Below are 25,549 nucleotides of genomic sequence, written 5' to 3'. Positions count from 1 at the left end.
TTATCTGCTTAAAATTTGCGCGTTTTATTCATTCCAGCCTCCGATCGTACCTAGAAGAGCTGGTACTCCACCATCGGAGGTTTCCCTTTTACTTTATTTTATTATTATTATTATTTTTTGCTCCTTTCTTGTATCAAAGGGAGGGAAAATTGACAGATGAGTCAAGACCAAGCTCTGAAAATTCAGTAATATCATTAATGTTTCAACAAAACAGTACACATGAGTACTTTTTTGAATGCTCCTCCCTCTTGTTACCAAAAAAAAAAAAACAGCAGGCCGCGCGCACTAAACTTGGTTTTAAATTTTTAAGCAAGTTCGTCAAGTGAAATGAACAGTACGAGAACTTTAAGAAAGAACAAATGATAGGTGCAGATATTTATACTCAAATGAAGGAACACCATTGCCTTTCCTATCACTCAAGCATATTAAATGACTTCAGTCTGGAATCTTGGATGAGCTGTCTTTTTACTGGGCAAGAGGAGATACCTACCCTAAATGGGTACCACCTAACCTTGGATGGATTAGACTCGGTTCTTCAGATTCAAATAAATTTGCTATTTGTGGGTGTCAGTTGGGATCAGGAAATTAAAAGGGGGGAAAAAAGATATTCACGAAATTTCTAGCCTATCATCCAATTATAGCTACAGAATTTTTGGGTAACGTGGAGGGTCTAAATCTCTGCTGGGAAGGAAATATTATATGTCAATGTTCGTTGTAATTCTAAGAAGCAATTTAACTCATACAGAGCAATTGTGACCAGAAACAATCTATGATCGATACCATCAAAAGGATAAGAGATCTATTCATATGCAATTGGAAAGTTTCTGCTGATCATACTTTCAAAAAAGTTAATCAATGCATGGACTGACTTGCACATCAAGCAGACAACAATAGTTTTGATGCCAAAATTTTTAATGAACCGCCCAATGGGTGGGCCTTTTCTTTATTTGGATACTTATTAATCCATTTGTGATCACGTCACTTTGACCATGGCCTTATCTATTAAAAAAAGAGCAAATGATGTGTTACGAGGAAGTAAAAGAAATTATTAAGATCTATTATGTTAAAGAATGAAGAGAAATAGAAACAAAAATAATGTTGTAGATATGATGGGAGGGTTGAAAGAGATAGAGTAGATGATAGGATGTGATAACCCGGTTCGCAAGCAATGGAGAACTCAATGTTGGAAAGTCTTGAAGACAAGAGAGGCTCCAATATTTGGTGACCTGAAATAGAGACAAGTTTTGGACTTTGGAGCTTCATGACAATTTACACTTTCCAGAGCTTTGTGGGATGAAAGAAGGTGACAGAATGAGGGTGTGGGGAAACGCAGTCTGGTTCAAGATCCAGCCATGTGTGTATTCACTAGATGGCTTCTCGGACCAGGCTTCGTTCCCCTCCTTCCTCCTCTCCGCTCTTAATCAAAAGCTGGAGTACAGAATCACACATGAATTGAGGTTAGAGTAAGTGGTTTTATACTTCAATTATTGAGTTATCCTGTCTCTCTTGCTGTGGAGTACAAACAACAAATCATCACCCAGGAATTCTCCAGTATTCCTTAACAGAGGTACGTGTTTCTATGTTCGAAGATGATATTTTATGCTCGATGCCTTCTAGTGAGGGCAACTTTTTCATTAAATTTACCTACAAAGCTATTGAGAGTGATGGGAACAACACTCGTTCTGAGATTTGTTCAAGAATTTTACAATGGCTTACCTATGAGAAAATTGAGTTTTTTTTCTTCGGAAAGTTGCATGGGATCATCTTCAAGCCAATTCTGTCTATGACGAAGGATCTGGAGTTTGCCAAAGGATTTGTCCCTTTGATGCCACTCTTTTGATTTCTCTATACATATCTTACATGTTTGTAGCAAAGCACGGGAAGTAAGGACAAAATTACTTGAGCATTCAAAGTTAAATATTTTATTTTCTCTTCTCTTCCAGAATTGGATGCTTTGAAACGCAAAGAATGATGTGCATCAAGAAAATGGAATACTAGAAGAATTATTTGGCAGAAACTTATGCTTGTTAGATTATCTGGAAAGCAAAGTGTAGGATTTCTATTCTTATGAGGTTACTCCTAAAAAAGTAATTTAAAACATTACCAATGACTTCAATTTCAATTGAAAATGAATTCTTTAATTTCGGGTCTTGAAAAATTACAAACCTGATGATGTCTATTTGAAGTAAGATGGATTAAACTAGAGACTAGTGATTCATCCAACTTTAATGATAAAGGTATCACTTGTGACAATAAAAGAGAATAAATAAAGGATTTCTCTAAATATCTTTGGTGCTATAACAAAATTTTTTGAAATCCTTGATTTTATTTTGATGAAATTGCAAGTTCTATAAAGTTTATGTTTACATTGACTTTTTAAAGGCCCTTGTGCTTTTTCAAAATGAGTTCTCCCAAAATCATCTCTTCCATAATACAATCAAAAAGAGTAAAAATCTTGTTATGTAGAATTAGACATTCATTTTTGATCATGCTTGTAGAAAAACAAATAAATGTACCAATTAATTTGCTCATCCTATATTATTGGAAGCTTTTGATTTTTAAATTTTTTTGCAATCCACATGTAGAGGGTAAAAACTTATTAAAGTCTCATATGATTTGATTTTTTTTATGATTTTTTGTCGTGGTCTTCAATTAAAAAAACATCCTCATATGATATTACTGATAAATGGTAATAGTATGCTGTGAACTAGAGGGAGCATTTAGCACAAATTGCTTCTATTTTATGAAAAACATGGCTACTCCTTTTATCTTGAATATAAGATTTAATTAACTAATTTATAAAGATTAAAGAAATTGGTTAAGTTAAGTTATTTTCATCAATATATAAAAAATATTTATCACTTTTTTAAAAATACTTTTCTTTTAATGAAGGTATTAATTGTTTTGGCCAAAAAAAAAAGAAGGTATTAAATGTAGGAGACAAAACCGGTAAAATTAACGAGGATAATGTGGGGAAAGTAATAAAATGACGGAGACAAAGAAGATTGAGATTTTACATAAAACAGAAGATCAATTTCAATTTCAAAGATCAAAATATCTAGTTAATTAATATTCATTAGTAATAAATTTGTTAAAACTCCAATCTGACATTGGCCTCCTTGGATTTGAGTTCTAAATATTATTCCTCTTATCCTATTAAGTATTAACCACAAAAAAGTAGTACTGGAAGAAGGAGTAACCTTCAAGAACATGTAGTACACAGAAACCTTTTTTTTTTTTTTGGTTTAAATCAAAAGCTGAGTTATAAAAATGAAGAAATTAAATAGTTGAACATATTCAACTGTTATAATTTATAGAATTATATATTGTTCATAACTTTTAACTATATTTATAAATTTATAAATACTTCCTCCTATCCAGATTTATAAGATATTTTTTGAATAATTTTGTGTCCCAATTAATTATTTCCCATTAATTTATAAAACATAACTATATTAACAAACAAAAAAAGGTTACTAGTACTAAATTTTCGATCGGGAAGTGACTATTTTCTTTGTTCGACAATGAGGCTGATCTCTTAATTAAGCATCTTTATAGGTCATTTTTCGTTCTAGATTTTTCCCTACTTTGCTCTCACACAAGTTGTTCTAACTTCGGGGACAAGTATTGTATTATCTTCAAACGCGTCGATCGCGCTAAAATAGTGATACAGAGTTAAACTACCTGGTCTACCATTGGGGAAGCAAGGAAGATGGCGCTTCAGTGGATGATTCTGACCTATGTGGTAGCTGCAGAGGCGGCCATTGCTGTTTTGCTCACTCTTCCCTCACCCAAATTCCTCAAGAACCGCTTTGTCTATTTAATTTCCCTCATTCTTCAACCCGCTCTCTTCATTGTTCCCTTCTCTGCCTTTCAGCTTCTCGGTATTCATTTCTCTATCTTCCTTCTTCATTATGGGGATTGGGTATTTCAATTTACTTGTTGTAGGGTTTTCGTGTGTGTGTGTGTGTTTTCCACGCGGTTTCTGCACTTTGGGAAATTGGATTTTTCTGGTTGGGTTTTCTCAAGTATTTCGCCTGAATGAGGAAGATATGTGGTTAATTACAGATATCTACTGGAAGAATGAGCATCGATTGATGTGTACTTCGGAGGTCTGTACTGCTGCTGAGAGAGACCGATATGAGAAATCTGTATGTATCTTTCATATTCATTTATTTTCTTTTCGCCCTTTCTCCAAATTTGAGTTGAAGGTGAGATAATTGATTGGGTTGTCTATATTTTTGCCTGGTGATTTTCATCTCTCTCCATAATAAATTGCACTTCTTAAGCCATGCATGCCGAAAGTGGTTTGGTTTGGTGGTTCATAGTTCTTTGCGTAGTTAATTGATGGTGATTTGGTGGACGATGCTGGTGATGGAGATAAATAAGCAAAGCAACTAAGTATGGATTTGGGTACCGGCCACCATGGATTAATTCGTTTGCAACTTGTCTTTTCCATTGAGGGATGAAAGATCTTAAGATCGATGCTATCTTACCGTGGATGTAGTATGTAAATTCCTGATTGCCTTTCAGCAGTGATCATTGGGGTTTAAACCCTTGAAGCTTGAACCTTGAACTAGTGCCAATTACACCGAGCCTTGTAGATTCTCTTTTGCCATAATTTTTTTGGGCTGCACATTCTCTTTCTTCTAAAAGACTAGAGCTGTATATCTGCAGAGCGCTTTTAAATGCAACTCATGCTGCTCATCATTTTCAGATGCATATGTTCTCAGTTTCCTCCCCTTTTTTATTTGAAGCTCTTATATCAACCGCTAATACAAAAAATAAAAATAAAAAAAAAAAGAAAAGAAAAGAAAGAAAGTGACAAGTTTTATGTCCAATTTTCATTGCCCCGGTTGGTTGACTTTCTCTTGTTTGTTGACTTCACTTTCCTGAAATCATTTGCCGACTACAATCTAAAGCATATTTAGCAAATATATTAGCCTTATCATCTGTAAGCAAAGCGCATAATGCAGAAAGAATATAGTAGACTATCTTTCTCATAATCAGTCAGATAGTTTTGTAAACAAGAGGATGATTCTAAAGTTGGACTTTTTATCAAAGCATATGATGAATGGTAATCAGGTTGAGGCTGTTCCTTTGATATTTCTGCTTTTTTGTTCCTTCCTGTGATCCCTAACTACATTTATACATGCATAGAAGAAACTCATGCACTAGAACTTGCAAATAGATGCTCATTATCTGGCATATAATGTACATTGACGGCAAACTTATTACCTGATATAGTTTTATTTATAATTATTCAACCCAATATTATACTTCAATTGGCCTTTTGTTTTTTCGGAAATAATATATTTAAGGATTGATGTTTATTTTTGTAGTCTCAGAGACTTCTTGATCTTTTGGTTTTCAAGTTGAGCCAACATGGCATCAGACTGAATGACTATAATACTCACCCTGCAATTTTAGTTTATGGAAAAGCTGAAACGTTTCGTATTCTTGTTTCTTTAAAAGTACCATATGCTATTGACTCGCTGATTGATCATAAATTGGTGTTATTTAGATCTACAAAGCCCAGAGAAACGTGATACTGTGCGTTGCAGCATGTCTTCTCTACTGGTAAGTAGCAATACAACCATAGTAGAAGCTTGGATTTGGATTCTTACCAGTCATGTATCATTATGATAGCCTTTTGTAATCAATTGTTATATATATATATATATATATATATGAGAGGATCCGAATTGAAGACCTCATTACTTTTTAGATGGAATGAAGTTAATTATCTGTACTTGGTTTGTGATTTCTCTCTGGGTTTATACGACTGTGGTGTCAGGTCTATATACCGTATTTGTAAGTATCAGAAGGACATCCAGAGTCTGGAGGAAGTGGAGAAAAGATACAAGGCTCAGTAGCTTTCATTGAAATCCCATGGTGTAATGATGGGTTTAGTTGAACTTGAAGGCCAAATCATGCTGTTGATAATACTCTATTATGTGATTGAGTTTCATTTTTTTGCTTCAAAAATTACGATTTTGTTGGACTTCATATGTGCATATATGTTTCCAGTTTAATCTTCATTTTCTAGCTGAACGTGCTGTTTCATGAGTACAATAATTTTCTTCTCACTTCAATGGTTCTATTCTATATCTTATGCCATCTATGAGACTGATTATGTGCATGCTATAGAACTTTTTTTAGTCTTTTGAAGTTTGAACACAGCATACGTTTATAATATCTTTGATGTCACACATTAGATTTTTAAAATAACATACTTCTTTTTGGGTAAAAACTTGTTTGATTTAACATATCAACATGAAATAGTAGACTCGTGTATTAGGGTTCATACTGTGTGATAAATATCAAACGCTAAATTAGCTGATTTTGTTGTTGACCTTTCAATAATCATTATATTATATATTATTTAAAAGCTGTAAAAAATAAATCCAATAAAACTGATGAGATATGTTTGAGTCCTTGCACTTCAAATAATTTTTACGCCCGACGCCATTGGCACCAGGTTGACTCTAATTTAATCAAAAGTTTGTGTTCTAAAAGTTTGCCAAAATGAAAAAGGGTTTCTGTTCTAAAAGTTATGTTAACAGCGCGGTCTCAAATTGACTTATCTCTACTGACATATTAAAATGAAAAAAAAAAAAGCATTTAGATATATATATATATATATATTATTGATAAAAAATTAATTTGAATGGTCCATCCATGAAATTTGAAAATACAAGAGAAGACAACAAAGAAAGAAGATGGATGAGCGTTGGCGAGTTGTAGGTGAGTAGTTTGGCCATAAACAAAATAAGAGAGAATCACTTAAGTCGGATTGGATGGTTTAACCGATCGAATCGTACAAATCGGCGGTCCGCTTCTCACCTAAAAAACTTATTTGGGGTTGACTTGGATTAGATTGCTTAGAACCAGCATTTAACCTGAAACATGTTGAGCAATAACCTGAGAGTTTTAACAAACCAAGCAAGTCTTGGTTTTTCCTGTGTTATGAGAAACGGACCAAACTAGAATGGCAAGTTGAACATAAAGTCAGTCTTAATTCTAGTCCAATTACATCAAAAAAATTACTTGTCCTGAGAACTAATAAAAAAATAGGTTGAACCGATCTCGAACTGATAAAAATCGACAAGATTGGTAGGCAAACTAGTTGAAGTGGTTCTGTTATTTTTTAATTTTTTTATTTTAAAATTTTTAATTCATATTTATAATTAAAACTAATGCATATTTATACCCAATAAGCATTGATAAATGGAGAAAAATGAACAAAAATGCAAGAAAATCTATAGAGAGTGTGCATGCATGTGGGTGTAGGAGAACTTCATTAAAGGCTCTTAAATATGGCATAATTTTAATTGAGACCCAATAAATTATGAAATTTTGCAAGCTCAAAGGATTGAAATGAAATAAATTTTTATTTTAATAACCAAAATATCCTTCAATTATAATTAATATTACTGAAATAACAAGTCAAGTTACAATTTTTGTAAATAACATTATTAGTATAATAAGTCAAATAATGGTTTTATAAGTAACAAAGCTGAAATAACAAGTCCAATTTATGGGTTTTACAAGTAACATTGATAAAACAGCAAGCTAAGTTGCAGTTTTTATAAATAACACTGCTGTAATAACAAGTCAAATTATAATTTTTACAAGTAACAATTTTAGAATAACAAATCAAATTGTGATTTTTACAAATAATATTATGAGAATAATAAGAAGCTATGTTTATTCTAATAATATTTTACTTATAAAACCTATAATTTGACTTATTATTATAATAATGTTATTTGTAAAAGTCATAATTTAACTTGTTATTTCAATAATAATAATTATAATTGAAGGACATTTTAGTCATTTAATCAAGAAAATTGATTTCAGTCCTTCAAACCTGGAGTGAAATTTTTAAAATTTTCAAACTTCAATTTAAATTATGTCACACCCAAGATCCTTTAATAAAATTCTCTTTAATGGGATATTGATGGATATTACCTTTTTTTTATTTTAGATATATTTTTTAAGTTTAAAAATTCATTTTTAATATTATACATAAATATTTTCTTTCATTTTAAACATATATTAATTAAAATATATTAATTTATTTATAATCTATTGAATCATAATTCAATTATTAAACTATAAACTAATACCTTATAATGACACTGGTTTTTTTTTTGGTGGAGATGAGACTTCTTTATACCAAAATTTAAAAAAAAAAAAAACACTTTAAAAGAAGAGAGAGATGATGAAAAAGGATGCGAAGAGGGGTGTTTTTTTCTCTCTCCATTTCTCTCATCTTCCCCTCATTATTGTTAGATCAAAATTTCAAATTATGATTTAATGTTTGATAAAATTATTATTTTAATTTTACATAAAAATATACAAATAAATTCAAATTATTAAAATTCAATCTAAACGATTTAAAATTATAATATTTTATTTATATATTTTAGATAAAATTATAATAATAATTTTATCAAATATTAAATATCAATCATTGAAAAGTTTTAATCGAACGGTAGTGAAAAGTAGAGAAGGGAAATGGAGAGAAAAAGAAGTGGGCCCGAAGAACGTCGGAGCAAAAACAAAGGAGAGAAATGAGAATGGCGGAGTAGGTGAGAGGTGAGCAGCGAGCAGTGAGCAGAATTGGTTAGAAGCGGTCAAAGCGGAAGGAAAGCGTCAAAATGAAAAGAAGCAACAAACCTCTCTCTGTCATCAAAAGTGTGGGATCCACTTTTATTGCCTTCACGTGCCTCCCATAATGTTCATTCATTTTTCCTTCTCTTTGAATGCATTTACTATTATTTTGAAAAGTTCCTCCAATCACGACGACCACACTTCTTTTAAACAACTATCATGTTTTTTTTTTATTAGCCATAAATCAAATTGTTTGAAGTCCCCTGCTTTGTTCTCGAGTAAATAGGAATGCCTTACTCTCAAAGACATTGGGTTCACTCTCAATCCTCCTTCCACTCCCTCACGTTTTAAGAACTCAAAATTCAAATGCATTGTTAGAATTAGTAAAACCATTTTTATTACGTTTAAGTTGGTCCATGCTCATATCTCCCTTCCTTTGAATGCAAAATAAAATATCACTTTTTGAAGCATAAATCGCCTTTAAATCATGTTTTAATAAACAAATAGCTCTTACATTGTTTGAATATCTTAATCATAAGCTTCAATTCTTTCAACATTTTCTTCAAACCTCTCGAAAATTCTACTTTTCAAGTAGTGCTGCATAAAATCACCAAGAACACAGAAACTATTGTATGTAACTGCGATCTTAATTTTATTGTACTGTACAAAATGAATCTCCTATGTACTCTTGAACCTCTATTTATGGATTCTTTTCAAATCTATATATGACACTAGCCCTATCTTTTCCTAACTCGCTGGACGTAAATCTATCTTTATCAAAATCTAAAAAGAAATTGAATTTCAAAATGATCTCTTGAGGTTCTTGAAATCTGAGTCTATGCATTCCAAGCCAGCCCTATAAGGATTGAACAATTTCAGAAGCTCTGTTGCTTTCTCCTTTGTCTCATCACCACAACCAACCTGCAACACCACCAACAGCTTCTGAAATGCACCAACCTGAAGTGCTTCAATCAGAGCTCCTTCTACTTCATCTTCATCATCATCTTTAGATCCATATCTGCACAACTTCCACAGAGCAGACACACTGTAATTTGTTGCCAAAGCTGAAATCCTCAAAATCTTCTTCACCAGTACAGGAACTGTAAGAGCATTACTGAAGGCCTTTTCTCTTCCTCTTTGACAGTCACAGAGTGAGTCAAAAACACCTAAAGCCTTCTCAGATAGGCTCTTGTCTGCGTCAATTAGGATCTCTAGAAGTGAAGAGATCAAACCCAGCTCAATAAATTCAAGCTTCACCTTCTCACTTGATGGGTAAGAAGATGAAACCAAGTAATAAACAATCCCTAGCGAAGCTTTTGTGATTGTTGGGTTAATTCTCTTGTTAATGAACTCCACCAATGGCTCAATGGTCCCTTCAATTTCTGCCATAGTCTCAAAAGTGTGTTTATCACCAGAGGAAAGGATCTGTCTCAAAGCAACAATGGCGTTCTGTTTTCCGGAAAGATCTTGGTGTCCGAAGAACCAAACCAAGCAACGCAAGGCATCTGAAGATTGCAAAATTTTCTGGGCTTCGAGTTGAAGTGGAAGCATCCAATTTAGGGCATTCAAAATCTCCTCTAGCACACTTACATTTTCCTCAATAGAATCATTCGCAAATTCACGAAATGCAGAGGCCAATACACTAGGAGTACCATTGTCCACAATACACCTCCTGTTTCTCTCGCTCTCGGAACCCCATTCCTTGATTCTATCTACGCCTTGCAGAAAACCATAACGATCCAAACGCGACGCCGAGGCCACGAGTTGAAAAAGAATCTCTTCGACTTGGATTGGAGTAACAGGTATTCTGGGAGTCGGAATTCTCTCGATCCCAAATCGTCGATTCTCAACGCACCAATCCTGAATCATAACCCTAAGCGAGTGATTAGGAACGAGATCAAAGCTGGAGAGAATCTGATTGGTGACAGGGCACGTGAAATTCCCTTGCTCGAACCAGCGTTCGATGCTTTCACGATCATAGGTAATTCCAGTTGATAACGTGACGGGGTCTTTAATCAAATCAAGAGAAACAGGACAGATGAAATGGTTTGGAATAACAAGCTCCAGTTTGGGCTTTCTGGTCTTGTTGCTTCTTCGTCCCCATCCTAACACCATTTTTGAAGATTGGAAGAAGAGAAGAAATCAGAGAGGAGAATGGAAGGAAACAGTTGTGCGATTCAATAATCTGAAGTTGGTGGAATTGGTTCGTGTTGTGTGGCCGATGAATTTAAATGCGAACGTTACAGCTGGGACAACAAGTACATTTCAAAGCAGAGCAGCGAAGAAGAATTCAAGAGAAGCATTCAAATTAGATTGGAGAGAGAGAGAGAGAGTTTGTTAGGGGGGTGACAGAATTTGAATATTGACCGTTGAAGATTTGAAAGAAATTCAAATTCAAAAGCGTCAGAGGAAGAATTGGTAAGCAATACTCGAAAAGTACACTCGGTATTACTATTTTGTATTAATATTTAATGTTGCCATCTTCATAATCAATAATCATGCATTCTTGTGGCCTGGATTAGGGACACTCATCGTTTTTTTTTTTTTTATCAACAAAAAAATTAGGTGAATTTGGTCCTGACATGCATCAGGTTCAAAGAATACCCACCTAATAAATATATACCCTAATATTTTAGTTAGTACACACCACATATTTTACTATTTTTCAGCTTAAAATTTTGTCAACAATTATAATCATTTTCAAATATTTAAAATTTAAATTATATTAAAATATAAAAATACTAAATAAAGATAGAGATCAGGTTAAAGAAAATCTAATACAAATAAACTAGAAAGAAAAAAGGCAAAAGCTGTGTGTGTGTGAGAGAGAAAGACCATTATGTCGGGCAAAAAAAAAAAAAAACAGAGAGAAAGACCATTACATTCATAATTTGCAAATAAGAGGATTCTATAAGATTTTATATTTCATGATATTGATATAATTTCAAAATAAACCATTATTATAAAACACATATTTTCTTTATTTAAAAATATAAAGTATTTTTTAAAGAGTTGAATGTTAAAAAATATAAGGTATTTTTAATCTTTCAAGTGTCTTTTTTTAAAAATATCCCTATTGATGAATAATTTTATATTTATTATAGGATATTTAATAAAAATAAATATTAAAAAATAGGGTTAATTTAAAAGTAGATAATTACTTTATTAGATGTGAGATTTTGTCAAAATACCTTACATTTTTTAACAGATAGAGTATATAATATAAGTTTATTACAAATTAAACTATTTATAAATTATGGACAGCATCATTTGCATTCACATTCATCATTCATGCTATGTATAAAAACATATATAATTTAAGTTATGACAATGATCAATATACACACACATCAATCTAATTATCAATAAAAACATAATGAATTTTTTTCACCACCTAAGATAAAATGATTAAACGTAGGTCCTAAAAATAATTAATTTAATAATAATTAGGTCACAAAAATATTTGCTAAAAGATAAGCTGAAAATAAAAAATTAAACAGTCATAAATATAGAAATCTCAATTATAAATAAGACATTTAAATTGTATAGGTCATTGGTTGGGGGTTTGTGAGCTCTTGTATATGTAACAATGTAATTGGGTTTCTCAATATCGCGAAAGAAATAATTTCTGTTTATTAATAAAGCTTACTCTACATTTGCAATTTTCATTGTATAGGGCATTTTCATATTTGCAATTGAATTATCTGAATCTATATTTATAATCATATTTTAGTAAAAAATTTTAAATTTACCTGTAACTAAATTAAAATTTTAGAACCTAGCTATTATTCTCCATATGAACTACGTTAATATCTGAAGAAAAGACAAGAGCTTACATTTCCCCCCCCAAAAAAAAAGGAGAAAATATTTTGTTATTAATTAAGCGGTATTATCAAGTTATTTTTTTGGCGGAAAGATTAGGAACAAGTTGATAGAAGTCTTTTTATGGCATCAAATTTTTAATAATAAAAAGGTATGATCTCTTGATATATTATATTTCTCTGAGTTCATTAGTCTTCATGACAACCTTAAATAGAGACTTTCCAAAGAATCATGTTCAAGTCTCCTCGTTTTTATGCTTCTATTTTTGGGCCAACCTTTGTTTTTTGTTATTCTGACAAAGCAAACATTGACCCTTTCCATTTGAAAAAGTTTCCCAAGAAATAACTGATAATGCCACATGAAATTTCCAAAGCAAAAGGTGAAAAAAATAATAATCACGCGTTGTGTATCTTGCAATCTGGTATGGATATTTGACAATTGACACTTTCAAATCCTGCCAAATCACACATACGCGTATGTAAGCTCATGTAGTTTCTCTCAATTTTAAATTAAATTTTTATATTTATTTTATTTTAATTAAGCCTTTATAATTTGATCTATTATATTTGTTAATTCAGTTAAAATCTTTCAATTTTTCATTTTAAAAAAATTGAGGACTTTTATATTTTTAATAACATATTACATAACTTTAGAATTAATTACTTAAATTTTGTAACTTAATATTTATTTATTTTTTTTGTTATTGAAAGTTTATGTGAGTTGGAGCTCACCAAGTTAGGACATGCTTCTGGGTCCAAATAGTATTTACAAAAATACTTATAAATTATTCACTAATAAAGTCTTCGACAATAGGATTTGCACCCATGACTTTGTAGGTTATAGGCATAATTATTATCAACTAAACCAATCTTTATTGGTTATAACTCAAAATTTATATTATTGCCTTCATCTCAAATTATAAGATATTTTTAAATAAAATTTTACATATCAATAAACTTTATTAAATACACCTAACAATTTTATCTTTCCAAAACAAAAAATATAAACTTTTAAAAATACCCAACAAAGGTTGTCTTAATTTTTTTTATAATATTACATTAAATCAAATTTTCTATAAAATGTAAAAATGTTTTTGTTTTGATAAATTTAATCATGCATTAATAATTTTAAAAGTTTAGAATTTAACATATCTGATATAACAAATTATATGGGTTTATTTAAAGTAAAATAAATTAGAGGGATCTAATTTAAAATTAAGAAAAACTATAAAAACGTGTGTGTGTGTTTAAAAAAAAATTCCACGGATTCAATTTGGCCAAACTGACCCAATTTCACCTAAATCACAAGTGAATGAGAAATTGCTCTGGGAGATTCAGTTTATTTTTTAAAAAAGGGATGGATAAATGTTTAATTTTTAAAATATTGGATAAAAATCAAAGTTACGTTTAGACAAAAACAAACCAAAGGGAGAGCGATAATCTATTATAAAATTGAGGAGACGAAGCCAATTTTTGACTTCTTTGCGTGGGCAGCAGGATGGTGAATGTGGTGACATGAATAAATTTATTGTTGACACTGATTTATAAGCTGCTAATAAAAAATAGTAATAAATGGATAACCATATTTTGGGAGACCATTAATTAATTAATTAATTTAGCAATTTGATCCTAGCATATGCTTGCAGATTTGTCTTTATATTTGGGCTTCTAAATCTGAGTCAACGTTGGGTTGCCCCCAGTCTTCAAATCTAACTTTGTTCAAGAACTAGATTTGTTAGTGCAATATTCATATTTTCATTATGATTTTTTTTTAGAAAAAGTTGTAAAATGTTCACTTTTTAAAAAAATTTAAAAAAATTGTAATTTTACCAAGGAGCTGCCCCTTGTTTTAACATAAAACTTTTTGTTTAAAGCATTATTTTTTCTTATGCAATGTTTGGTAAGCATAAAAGCGTTTTCTATAAATAAAAAATGGGAAATGTACGTATCTCATTTTCTTTCTTGATAAATTCCCCATTTCTTATGTAAGAAATATTTTTATGTATACTAAACATGTTATAAATGTTTTTTTCTTTAGTATCTTCTAAATAACTAAAGAGCCTCCTCTTATGGATAAACTTCTAAAAATAAATTTGAAATCTTAATATCATCAAGTAATTTTAACTGGTTTTCTTAATTTATGTAATTAATAAATCCTTACTAATAAAGAGGAAGTATTGCGTATCAAAAATAGAGGAAGTATTTCATTGTGTAACATTTCAGTTAGTAAAGGTCTACCTGGTGCCTTCTGTTGACGAAACCTACTGCTCATATTATATATACATATATATATATATATATATATATATATATATATATATATAAGACTTTTCATTGTGTAACACTAACCAGGATTGTTGGAGATGAAGCCACGTAAGGGCCATAGATTATCCATGATAACAAACCACCGTGGGTTCCATTGGCTTATAATTATCCAAGTCACAACTCAAAATTGGTTGAGTTGGTCAATTTTATTAAATCTAGCGGTTATAAGATTTGACCCCAGGAAAAAAACAAATGAATTAAACCGCAAGTTAGATGGATTAGCTCTCCTAAACTATTACGCTGGCAAAAAAATAAAAAATAAAAAATAAAAAACAATTTTCAATTCGAATTAAATAGCGTAGGCCATTTCTTAACCTATAACATGTGTTGGATTGCTCTCTTCAATTTAATGCCTTTCATTAAACATACTCTGCAGTAACAACAACAACAAAATACCTATCGCGTTTTCTTTTTAGGTGTATTTTTCATTTTTTTTAAAAAAAATATTTTCCTATGTATCAAACATGCTTATGTAAAATAACTTCAAAAGAAAATGCCACCATATATTACACACATATACATGCATCCATATATAAATATATAGATATATGTTAGGGAGAATGACATTAACAGTGAATTTATGATAATTAAGCCCGATATTGATTAAAAAAATTGCAAGTTCAAGAATTTTAATTACAAATAAAATATTTAAATTTTAAATAAAACTCTTAATTTATAATTGAAATTCTTGTTTACAACTATTTAAATCAATGTTTACAACTTTACTCATGAAGAGATCTAAAACAATAAAAAATAAAAATATAGGAATCAAAAATATCAAAAAAAATATAAAAATTAATAGCAAAATGCAAACAAAGTATAAAGACTTAAAGTTATATTTTTTCAAAAAAAATAAAAAAACAGCTATCACATTTTCTTTTTAAGCATATTTTTCATTTCTTTTTTTAAAAATGTTTTTTTTCCATGTAAAGTAGCTTCAAAAGAAAATGCCACAATATATTACGTGCACATATATATATATACACATGCATGCATATATACTAAGGACTAACAATGAATTTATCATAGTTAATTGTCCCCATAAAATTAAATATTGATTTAAAAATTTATAAATTCAAGAATTTTAATTATAAATAAAATATTTAAATTCTCAATATAACTCTTAAGTTACAGTTGAAATTCTTGTTAATAAATGTTTAAATTAATATTTACAATTTATTTTTTAAAAATTTCAATCAGAAAGTTAACTGTGATAAATTGTCTATCTTGGAACATTATTGTCATTCTCCCAATATATTATACCTTATACTTTCGGTAGAGATTATACCCCTTTTATTATTACTCAATAATATCTTTTTATCATTAATTTTTTATGCTATTTGGCATCTAATAATTGTCGAAATAAGAGTAACGCTCCCAACTAGATTTGTTAATTTAAAGATAAAAAAATAGTTCTCATTTACAAGATTACATTTTGCACCCCGTTCTGTTTACATCCTAATTAACCAGCTACTGAAAATACAAAAGTTATCAAAATCAACCACAACATGCTGTCAGCAAAATTCAAACACCACCAACCGACTCCTTGACTACAAGTTCCTAAATACCTGTCGGCCAATGGGAGTATTCGCACTCCTCCCTGAAACAAACTAAATGACGGGGTCAGAACAAGTAGGCAACGTAACCTTTTTTTTAAATTTTAATGCATATAATTACACAGTACTCATTAGTCTTCTTTCCAAATGAATCTACAAGTCAAATTTAAATAATGTGTACAACTTTTAGTTCTCTTCTTCACGTTCACGGCATGATCAGTGAGAATGAATTGGCACTAGGGAACTCCAACAGGGCAAAATTTTAGAAGGGCAATGATGAGAATGAGATGACCTGCTTTGGCTCTTTCTTTAGTAGAAGGAGACGCTGTACAACAGCTTTCGCCGGTGTTGTTTCTCAAAAGCGGCAACGATGTCATCAATGGACTCCTCCCATGATTCAGCTGCTTCAATCTGTGCACAGAAATATATCAGAGGAAGTCAGCTAATAGTGCAGAGAAGCTACAAGTACAATGAGAAGACATAGTAGCATGAATGAAACAGACATCCTGGCAAAGGTCTAAAGTAAGCCTGGCTCCAATGGCAGCCTCCTCATGGTTATCTTTCACCTCCAAGTTTATAATCAACACAGTTTTCATTAGAACATGATCTCTGTTGTGGAGATCTGCACATTTTTACAGAAACAGTCAAACTCAAATATACGCCCAAGACCATAAGAATTAGGACATTCAGACTTGACATGGTCTTCAATCCACATGTCTCTAAGGAAGTTTCCTAGTGATAGATAACAAACCCAGTTGCAATAACAAACAATGTTTCCCTAAAAGCTCAGCATTTGTGTAGAGTTAGGATTATAAAATGATTTACCACCAACAATTATTATCAAGGAAAGTACATTCCAGATCAAGTTTTTGTTAATAACTTAATAGCTCAGTGAAGCTCCAAGACCAAAACAGGAAAAATTAAAAACAACTAGACTAAAGAGTTACATTAAATATGCACACCACAGGTAACCGGGAACCTATGACAATGGAATAATACTACTCTCACAACTATTGCAGTAAGAAAACATTAAACACAGAATCCCACTTTGATGCATTGCAGTTCTGCTTTCAATGAGAATAAAGAAACGGTGAAAAAGAAAGTATATAAAGTATATATGCAATCAACTTGCAAACTCTTGGTTCCAAGCAAACATCATCACTGTTCTCTCGATTAGTTTAATATCCAAAGCCCAAAAAATATCTCTCCCAAAAATCTTTTTATGACAGAAACTTGACAGAGATGAGGAAAAAAATCTAGAGGGGCCATAATGATCGATTTGTATTATAATGAAAGGAATATGAGAATTATCATTTATCTTCCCTAATAAAAGTAAAGAGAGATGTTAAACAGAATAAGCAAAAACGAAATAAACTTCTCGTGCCATGCATTATCGAGAGGATATTTAATATAGAAGATGATTATACACAACGATGCACTTATATAACTAGTAATACGCAAAGGATGATTTCAAATTTTGTACAACAACATTATTTCCAGAATAAGAATTATTATCAATATTCTATAACCTCTGAATCTATTTGAAATTGATAAAACAAAAAAATTATAGTTTTTTTTATACAGCTGTCAATTATCCATGGAGTCATCTTTCAGGTTGTAGTGACAAATATGTTTTATGACTATGTTGTCATACTCTGTAAGAGATTGCAGACGGTAGAATGGCCAACACAAAAAGCAAGACACTGCCTATACATGACACCTCAAATCATTCTTCCTCCTGCTCTAAAAGGTTTTGCTAATTGAGTGCTTTTCGAAATGAAAATAACAGACATCTAGAAAGTTTGTCATCTCCTGTAAAATCAAGTCCGCCTAAAACCAATTTTTAACTTCATTATGATTTAAGCCGATGCAAGATTTAATCCAGGGATAACCCTTTATTGTTCCCAGGGGAGCAACCACATATATGTTATCTTTAGAATCGAACTAGAGCAAAAGGAATGAAACTTGGCAAAATTATGAACCTTCAACAACCATGTCAAAAACTTTTTCTTCAAATGTAAAAACGATGTCAAAGGATCCGTCAGCAGCATTGTCTTGCCATCGTTGAGGTGCCAATTTTACTGCTGAATTCCTTTTAAGCATTGGCAAAATCCCATTTCGCTTGTAGCTGCACTCTCATTAAGGTTCAAGCTTAATAGTACAATGAACAAGGATTGAAGTGCAGTGGATGCTAAGGCAGGAATAATGAACAATAATGTATGTGTTAATTCTGCATCTCACTTTCCACATTTTAGACTGTTTAAGACATAACGTGTAAGAAAACCATGTATCCATTGCAAAGTTTACTAACAAATGCATAAAAGCTCTTAATCCACCAAAATTATCCCTATATAGTCTAACCAATGCAGAATAGCTAGAGCTAAAAAAGGGAGAAACTTTCTTGCTTTATAGCTGCTCAATAAATCAACCCGTATCAACACTAAACAATTTATGAATGGAATTAGAAGAAAGACAGAGAATTCATTTTCCAAGAAAAACCACAAATCACAGAAGTGAATTCAATTTTCTGAAAATTCAAACGCATCAATTACTGCGTATTATAATTAACCCACAAGTTTTGACAAACAAAGAGGAGAAAATAAATGAAAAGAGAAACAAAAACGAGTATGAAAATAGTTGGAAAAGAAGAAGGATACAGTTCTTGGTCTTTTCTGCGAAGATCGTCGAACATCTGTTTGTAGGGAGTTCCAAAATCGTAGACATTGGGTTCTCTGAGGGAGGGCCCAGGGAGCTTAACGTGGGCACCAGTTCCATAAGAACACACATCAAAGCCCTGTCGTTTGAGGATGGAGTGAGCTTCCATGCTTCGGTTCTGGTTCGAAGAGCACACCATTGCATACCGAAACTTCATGGTCGCCGAAGATGAAGATTCAAAGAACTGACCAGAAATTCTCTTTTCTTCTTCCTTACGTACGAATCGGAGGTTAGAATGGTGAGGTTTCCGGCCACAGAGCACCGTCAAGCAAGCACCACCGAAGCTAGGTGAAGTGTTAGGGCATGGGACGCCTTCTCGGTTGATCAATTACCAATTTATGGGTTTTCAGATAGTAACGGATATTGATATTATTGATGATATTGTCACAGCACCTTTTATTATTCGTCCACGCCCTTGGTGTGAAGTAATAGGGAGAGTATTAATTACATTTCTTTAATATTATTTTTATTTAAGTTTATTAACAAGAAAGAACATAATGTAAATTTAATATTTTTTATTATTTAAATATGGATAAAATTAAAAGTTTGTGTTTTAGATAAAATTAATAATTTAATTACATTTACTTACTAGATGCTTAAAAATACCTTATAATAAAGACTTGAGATTGATTCAATTCACAAGTATTTAATTCATAACTCACAAGCCAAATCACTAAACTCTTGACTTCAAAAAAAGAAAAAAAAAAAGAAAGTATTTAATATTAAATAATTTATCATCTAAAATTTTTGTCTCATCATCACGGTAATTGTTATCATTTAATTTAATAAAAATAATAAGTAATGAAATTACCGAAAATTTTGATTAATTTAGCTGGTTTAGATCTTGTATTTTAATTAAGTTTTAATGTGATCCATAAAAATTGATTTTAAAATATATTTACTCAAATGCCTTTATTATATGCCATTTTTCATCTTCATTTGCGAGTGAGGAGTATGAGCAGAGTGCCTACTTCTCCCGTTCCTCTCTAAAATAGAATGTTTTCTATTTTATTTTTTATTTTTTGTCTTGATATAAATCATTGTATAAGAGTTTGTGTAGTGTTAATTACTTTATTTCAAATATACTCCACTCAATCTTCTCGATTTTCAATGAGAAGAAGAAAACTGTTTTTTGAAATTTGATAAAATCTAAATTTCATTTATTGAGAATAAATATAAAATACAGAAATCATCTAAAAAGATATTTTGGGAATATCACCTTCTAATAAGGTTTCTAGTAATGTGCTTTACAATGTGCAAGGCAAAATTGTTATGCAAAGTGGTTTTGCAAGAAGTGAGGCTTTGGGGAAATACTTGGCTCAATGGATACTAGAGGGCGTAATAAGGAGCAGCAATTCAACTTTTTGATTGAAAAGGTACAACGAAGATTAAGTGGATGGAAGGCACAGGCTCTCTCCTTAACAAGTTGCCTTACTTTAGTCCAATCTGTAACAATCCAAATTCCTAATTATCACATAATGCACGGCAAGGTGCCAACTAATGTTTGCAAAGAAATTGAAAAGGCATAACAAAATTTCATTTGGAATTTGACTCAAGAGAGAATAGTTCATGCTTAAAGCTGGAACACTCTTTGCTTACCAAAAAAGCAAGGGGGATATGGGTTACGCAGTTTGGGAACCATGAATGAAGCCCTTGTATGTAAATCTGTGTGGAATATTATAGCTAAACCAGATAGCTTGTGCACTTCCATTTTAAAAGGGTAAATACATGAGGAAAGAAAACCTTACAAAGGGGGCTATTGCTCAAAACTATGATTCAACTTTTTGGCACAATTTAGTTGAGTTATGGCCTAAAGTAGTTGATTTCCTGGAGAAAGATATCAGAGATGGCATGGATATCCTGTTCTGGAAAGATAAGTGGTTAATTAATAGTGGGGCCTTGATTGATAGATGTGAACAGTTACCCCTGATTGAGCTTCTCAATATGACAATGGCTAACACTGTGAATGGCAAGGATGAGTGGAATCTTTCATTCATGACTAGTTTTCTAGGGGAAAAAGACATCAAATTGTTGGTAGGCCATCACATCCCAAGGCCAATTAATGGAAGGGATAGGATTGGTTGGGGTCTTAAGGCTAATAGAGATTTTTCTGTCTATTTCATGTATAAAGCTCTTTGCTCAGAACCAAGTGGCATATCTAATCTAGTTTGGAATCTTATTTCGTAGTGGAATGGTCCTAGAAAAGTTCCAAATCTTCATATTGCTGGCCATACATGAAAGAATTATGACTGGCTAAAGAAGAAATATGATATTTCACTCACCCAATTGCTGCAACTTATGTCACAATAAGATCGAAGATGTGTTGCATGTGCTTAGAGATTATACTATGGCTGAAGATGTTTGGATTGGATTTCCTTCACAAATGCGAACCATTTTTTTTTTGTCTAAATAAGGCTGATTGGTTTCAATGGAATCTCAAGAAGAAAGATCAATATTATGGCATCCCTTGGAGCATCATTTTTGGGATCACAATTTGGTTGTTGTGGAAATCAAGAAACGACCGTACTTTAATGGCGATAGTACTAATGTTGGGAGACTTAAGAACAAGATCTATAGCTTTACGAGTCTGATGTTTACTAGCATGCAAAACGATTTGAGGAAATCCTTTAACTAGAGACAGAATCAAGGTGGATGGGAACCTCCCTCGCAAGGTTAGATTAAACTTAATGTCGACGGCTCAACACAAGGAAATCTTGGGCCCGCAGCGTGTGGTGGGATTTTTCGTAATTCTAATGGTGAATGGGTGAGTGGATTTATGTGCAACCTTGGTATTTGTACAGCTAAAGAAGCTGAGTTTTGGGATTTGTTTTATGGGCTACGAGTGGCACGTGTTCTTAACCTCTGCAAGCTGATGATTGAAAGTGACTCATCTGCCATGGTTCAAGAGTTCCAAATTGCTTTCGGCTGCCTCACAGCTAAACAGTGGTAGATTCGGCGCGCCCTCAATTTAATTAATGAGGATTGACAAATTGTGGTAAGACATATCTACAGAGACAATAACATGTGTGCTGACTAGATTGCAAAATTCAGTCGAAGTCAAAACTTTGGTTGTAGTATTATCGAGGCTCCTCCTAAAGACCTCAACCGGTTGTTGCTTCGAGATGTAAAGGGTCTGAATGATCCTTGTTTAGTTTCTTACAATAAATAAGAGATAGGCTTTTGCCCCGTTGTCGATAAAAAAGAATCAAAACATTTAGATGAACAAAAGAGACAACTTCATATGTACATGATGAAAAGAAAGAAAACGCTAACACCAAAACAATAAATATTAAATAATCCTCATTCTAATAGATCATGTGAATTCCGTTCTTATAGCTATCTCTCCCTTTACCTATTCAAAGATCATGTGAATTTCATTCTTCTATTCGCTAAATGTCCTTCGGTTTCTTTCAATACAAACATGGTTCACAATATATTAACATATATACCACCAAAGTACATATCTTTCAATTTTGCTATACCCTGGAAGCATAAATACAGAATCTGGTGCACCTGTTGGAATCATTAGGTACACTGCCACCATTAATCAAACCTACTAGCAACAATTGAAAATACTTTTTTTCGTTTAAAAATGTAAGATATTTTTAAAAAGTTGAATGTTTAAAAATATAAAGCATTTTTAGTCTTTCGAGGTGCAATCATTGTCTTTTTTTAAAAAGTGCTCCTATTAATAATAATTTTATATTTATTATAAGGTATTTAATAAGGGTAAATACGAAAAGATAAGGTTAGTTTAAAAATAGATAACTATTTTTTATTGAGAATAAGATTTAATTAAAAATGTTTTATATTTTTTAACATAGAGAGTAAGTGTTTTCCTTTTTCCTCCTTTGTCTCACAGAAATTGCATTTGTTGCCTGCCACCTGTAATTGATTTTTGCAAGCGAATGGGATAAATGCACTAAATCATGGGTGGGTAACTGAAATTCTTGCGATGTGCTCTTTGTAACGAGTCTGCTTTCTAATGCTAGTCATGCAATGGAAAGGTATTTTGGAACATTAAACTTCCCCATACAATTATCTGCCCATTGAATTACTCTTGAGTCCATTTTCCTCCTTGAAAGTCATTTGCCATTTCATGCCTTAATTTCACTTTTTTTCCCAATGCCCTGACTTGTGATGTGCTTTATTTGATAAGTCCAACGATTCGTATTTTTTTTTTGAAGTAGACTTCATCTATCCACTTTACTCACATTGTATTTGTCTTAATTAGTAGCCATTGTCCAGCATATTTGATTTTTTTTTTTCCATAGCATATTTCCTCCCAACTCACCAGAGCCAATCTAAGATCAATAACTTTTTCTATCCCGAAAAAAGTTCTTTACAAACCCTTTCCACTTTTTTGGCTATGGATTGTGGCAAAATAGAAATTGAAGACCAAATCCAATAGATATAGAAAATGAAGATAAGAGAGTTAATCAATTGAGATCTGCTTGCATATGACAAATGCTTTGTCAACTAACTACTTACTCTAGCCGTTATCTTTTCAACATGACTATGACAGTTTCCTTTAGACCAATTCCCTCTAGACAAGGTGCCTTTAACCTAATTACATATGAGAAATCTCTAAAAGCTTGCATTAAAATCTCATTGTAATGTTTGCTGGTTGATTTGGAATTTGATCATCCCATTGTACCATGTTATGCCTGTCTTTGATTGATTCGGTTGGATTATTGAGATGTTTTGAATCAAAGACCAAGGGTCATGCATATTGACCATCATGAACTATTTTTGTTTAATTTTAGGTCATGCACGTGTTTCTATCCCAACAAACCAATGGTTTTCAGGCGCGTTTTTTTTTTTTTTTTGTGGCTTATTTCCGCTGTACCATGTGGGCCTTTGTTTTTGGGCTTTGTGTCTCCTTTCTTGTTCGTTTTGATGGAAATACTATTCTCCATGGTGGTTTTTTTTTTTTGGGGGGGGGGGGACACTATGATGGATTATAAAGCATTAGTCAATGTAATTTAAGGGGGAAGGACAAATAAATACCTCTAAAATAGAAAATGATAATTTGATCCTCTAAAAGGTAATAATAATAGTGAGATTTTAAGAGATTTCTTTAATGTTAAATTTTTTATATAAAATTACTTTAATACCTTTTGCAACTAATTTTACACTATTCAAAAGTTTGCTATAAATATTTGTAATTTTGGTTCTATTAATGAGTAAAAGGAATCACAACTTTACATTAAAAAAGTCTAATTAATGTTATATCCCTTATAAGTTTGATATAAGTATTTACAAGTTTAATTTTGTTAATGACTAAAATAATTTAAAAAATTATAACTTTATAAATTATATAGAGGCACTAAAGTAATTTCATACAAATATTTAATGTCAAAGAAATCCCTTGGACTTCACTATCATTATCACGTTTCACGAGATTAAATTGGTATTTTCTTATTTTAAATGAATTTATTTTTTATTTTTACATAATTTAAAGATCACTAAACCAATAAAGTTATTTGAATTGGTAAGGATTTAGACCAGAACTTACACAAATGTAAAATCAAATTTAATTGCTGATGTAAGAATATTGATGATGAACAATCTCTAATGTAAGTGCTATTTGGCATCTCCGATTCCTAACAAGCACACAAGACTTTAATAAGTTGCCCAGCAAGTGATGACTTTGTTACGAGTGCAATTTGAATCGTCATATTATATAAAAGGCTCAACGCTTCAGCATGAGAAACGCTGACTCCCTTGCAACTAAAAAGCTATAACAAATTTTTCACGTGATTGTATAAATTTATTGAACATTTGAACTTGGCTTAAAATATTGGTTTTCATGCTTCGTTTATTTTACGTTTTTTTTTTTTAATTTCTTCTGTGTTTATTATGTTCTTTGGGTTCATCTTTCAGTCCTTTTATGTTAAAAAAAAAGGCAAGGCTATTTTTCCCCACAAATGTAAATCAAATTAGTCGGCTTAAAAAAAAAAGATAGTAGAAAAAAGATTATTATCACACACAAAAAATCGTGATCGCAGAGTCATATAAAATGTTTTTTATTTTATTATTTCTCCAATAAAAGATATAAGGAATGTACTTTTTTTTTTGCCAACAGGCAAATACATTTTTTAATAATAAAAAAATGTCAGACCAAAAAAAATCATAACAATGACAACAAAATAAGTAAATGATTTTACCAGAGCCATCTAAATATTTAAAAAACTGTAAATTCATTATAATATAATTAAAAGTATTCTTAAAATAAATAAATAAGTGAAATAGAAAGTACAATTTGTTTTTAAATAAAATAATATCCACAAGGCAGTTTGACAGACGTTTGGCTGAGATTAGGACGCGTAGACAGAATGAGAAGAAGGAAAGTGGTTTAGGAAATCCTTGGCTGATACGTGAGTGGCCAATTGGTCACCACACTTCCAAATTTCAAATCTCCATTCAAAAATCTTAACCTTAATTAATATTATCATAATCAATTCAACAATATAATATATAATAATTATTCCAGCGTCTGGATTAGTCTGT

At 31.5% G+C, this 25,549-nt stretch overlaps 3 protein-coding genes across 4 annotated transcripts; 1 reads left to right on the top strand and 2 right to left on the bottom strand.

Moving 5' to 3' along the window:
* The first annotated feature begins 3,638 nt into the window (after window positions 1–3,638).
* Window positions 3,639–6,142, top strand: LOC129293757 (uncharacterized). The gene is made up of 4 exons (XM_054931859.1): window positions 3,639–3,884; window positions 4,069–4,151; window positions 5,525–5,580; window positions 5,798–6,142. Exons 1-4 carry the CDS (start codon window positions 3,713–3,715, stop codon window positions 5,874–5,876), a joined length of 390 nt encoding a protein of 129 aa, XP_054787834.1. The 5' UTR covers window positions 3,639–3,712; the 3' UTR covers window positions 5,877–6,142.
* A 3,071-nt stretch (window positions 6,143–9,213) lies between these two features.
* Window positions 9,214–10,944, bottom strand: LOC129293843 (U-box domain-containing protein 21-like). The gene has a single exon (XM_054931955.1). It carries the CDS (start codon window positions 10,732–10,734, stop codon window positions 9,421–9,423), a length of 1,314 nt encoding a protein of 437 aa, XP_054787930.1. The 5' UTR covers window positions 10,735–10,944; the 3' UTR covers window positions 9,214–9,420.
* Window positions 10,945–16,147: 5,203 nt separating this feature from the next.
* Window positions 16,148–19,395, bottom strand: LOC129292587 (uncharacterized). Of its 2 annotated transcripts, none has more exons than XM_054930161.1 (5): window positions 18,979–19,395; window positions 18,304–18,449; window positions 16,825–16,943; window positions 16,614–16,732; window positions 16,148–16,375 (listed from the first exon to the last, which is right to left on the bottom strand). In XM_054930161.1, exons 1-4 carry the CDS (start codon window positions 19,191–19,193, stop codon window positions 16,631–16,633), a joined length of 582 nt encoding a protein of 193 aa, XP_054786136.1. In that variant the 5' UTR covers window positions 19,194–19,395; the 3' UTR covers window positions 16,148–16,375; window positions 16,614–16,630. The 2 variants fall into 2 exon arrangements, with proteins under 2 accessions (XP_054786136.1, XP_054786135.1); XM_054930160.1 differs by having other exon boundaries at window positions 16,148–16,365; window positions 18,979–19,394.
* Window positions 19,396–25,549: the final 6,154 nt, after the last annotated feature.

The sequence above is a fragment of the Prosopis cineraria genome, unplaced genomic scaffold, assembly GCF_029017545.1.
Source record: "Prosopis cineraria cultivar Desert tree isolate PC_DT_omini unplaced genomic scaffold, ASM2901754v1 PC14, whole genome shotgun sequence".
NCBI classification, from domain to species: domain Eukaryota; kingdom Viridiplantae; phylum Streptophyta; class Magnoliopsida; order Fabales; family Fabaceae; genus Prosopis; species Prosopis cineraria.
The sequence above is the reverse complement of the archived record's forward strand: the minus strand, read 5'-3'. Positions and strand labels throughout refer to the sequence as shown.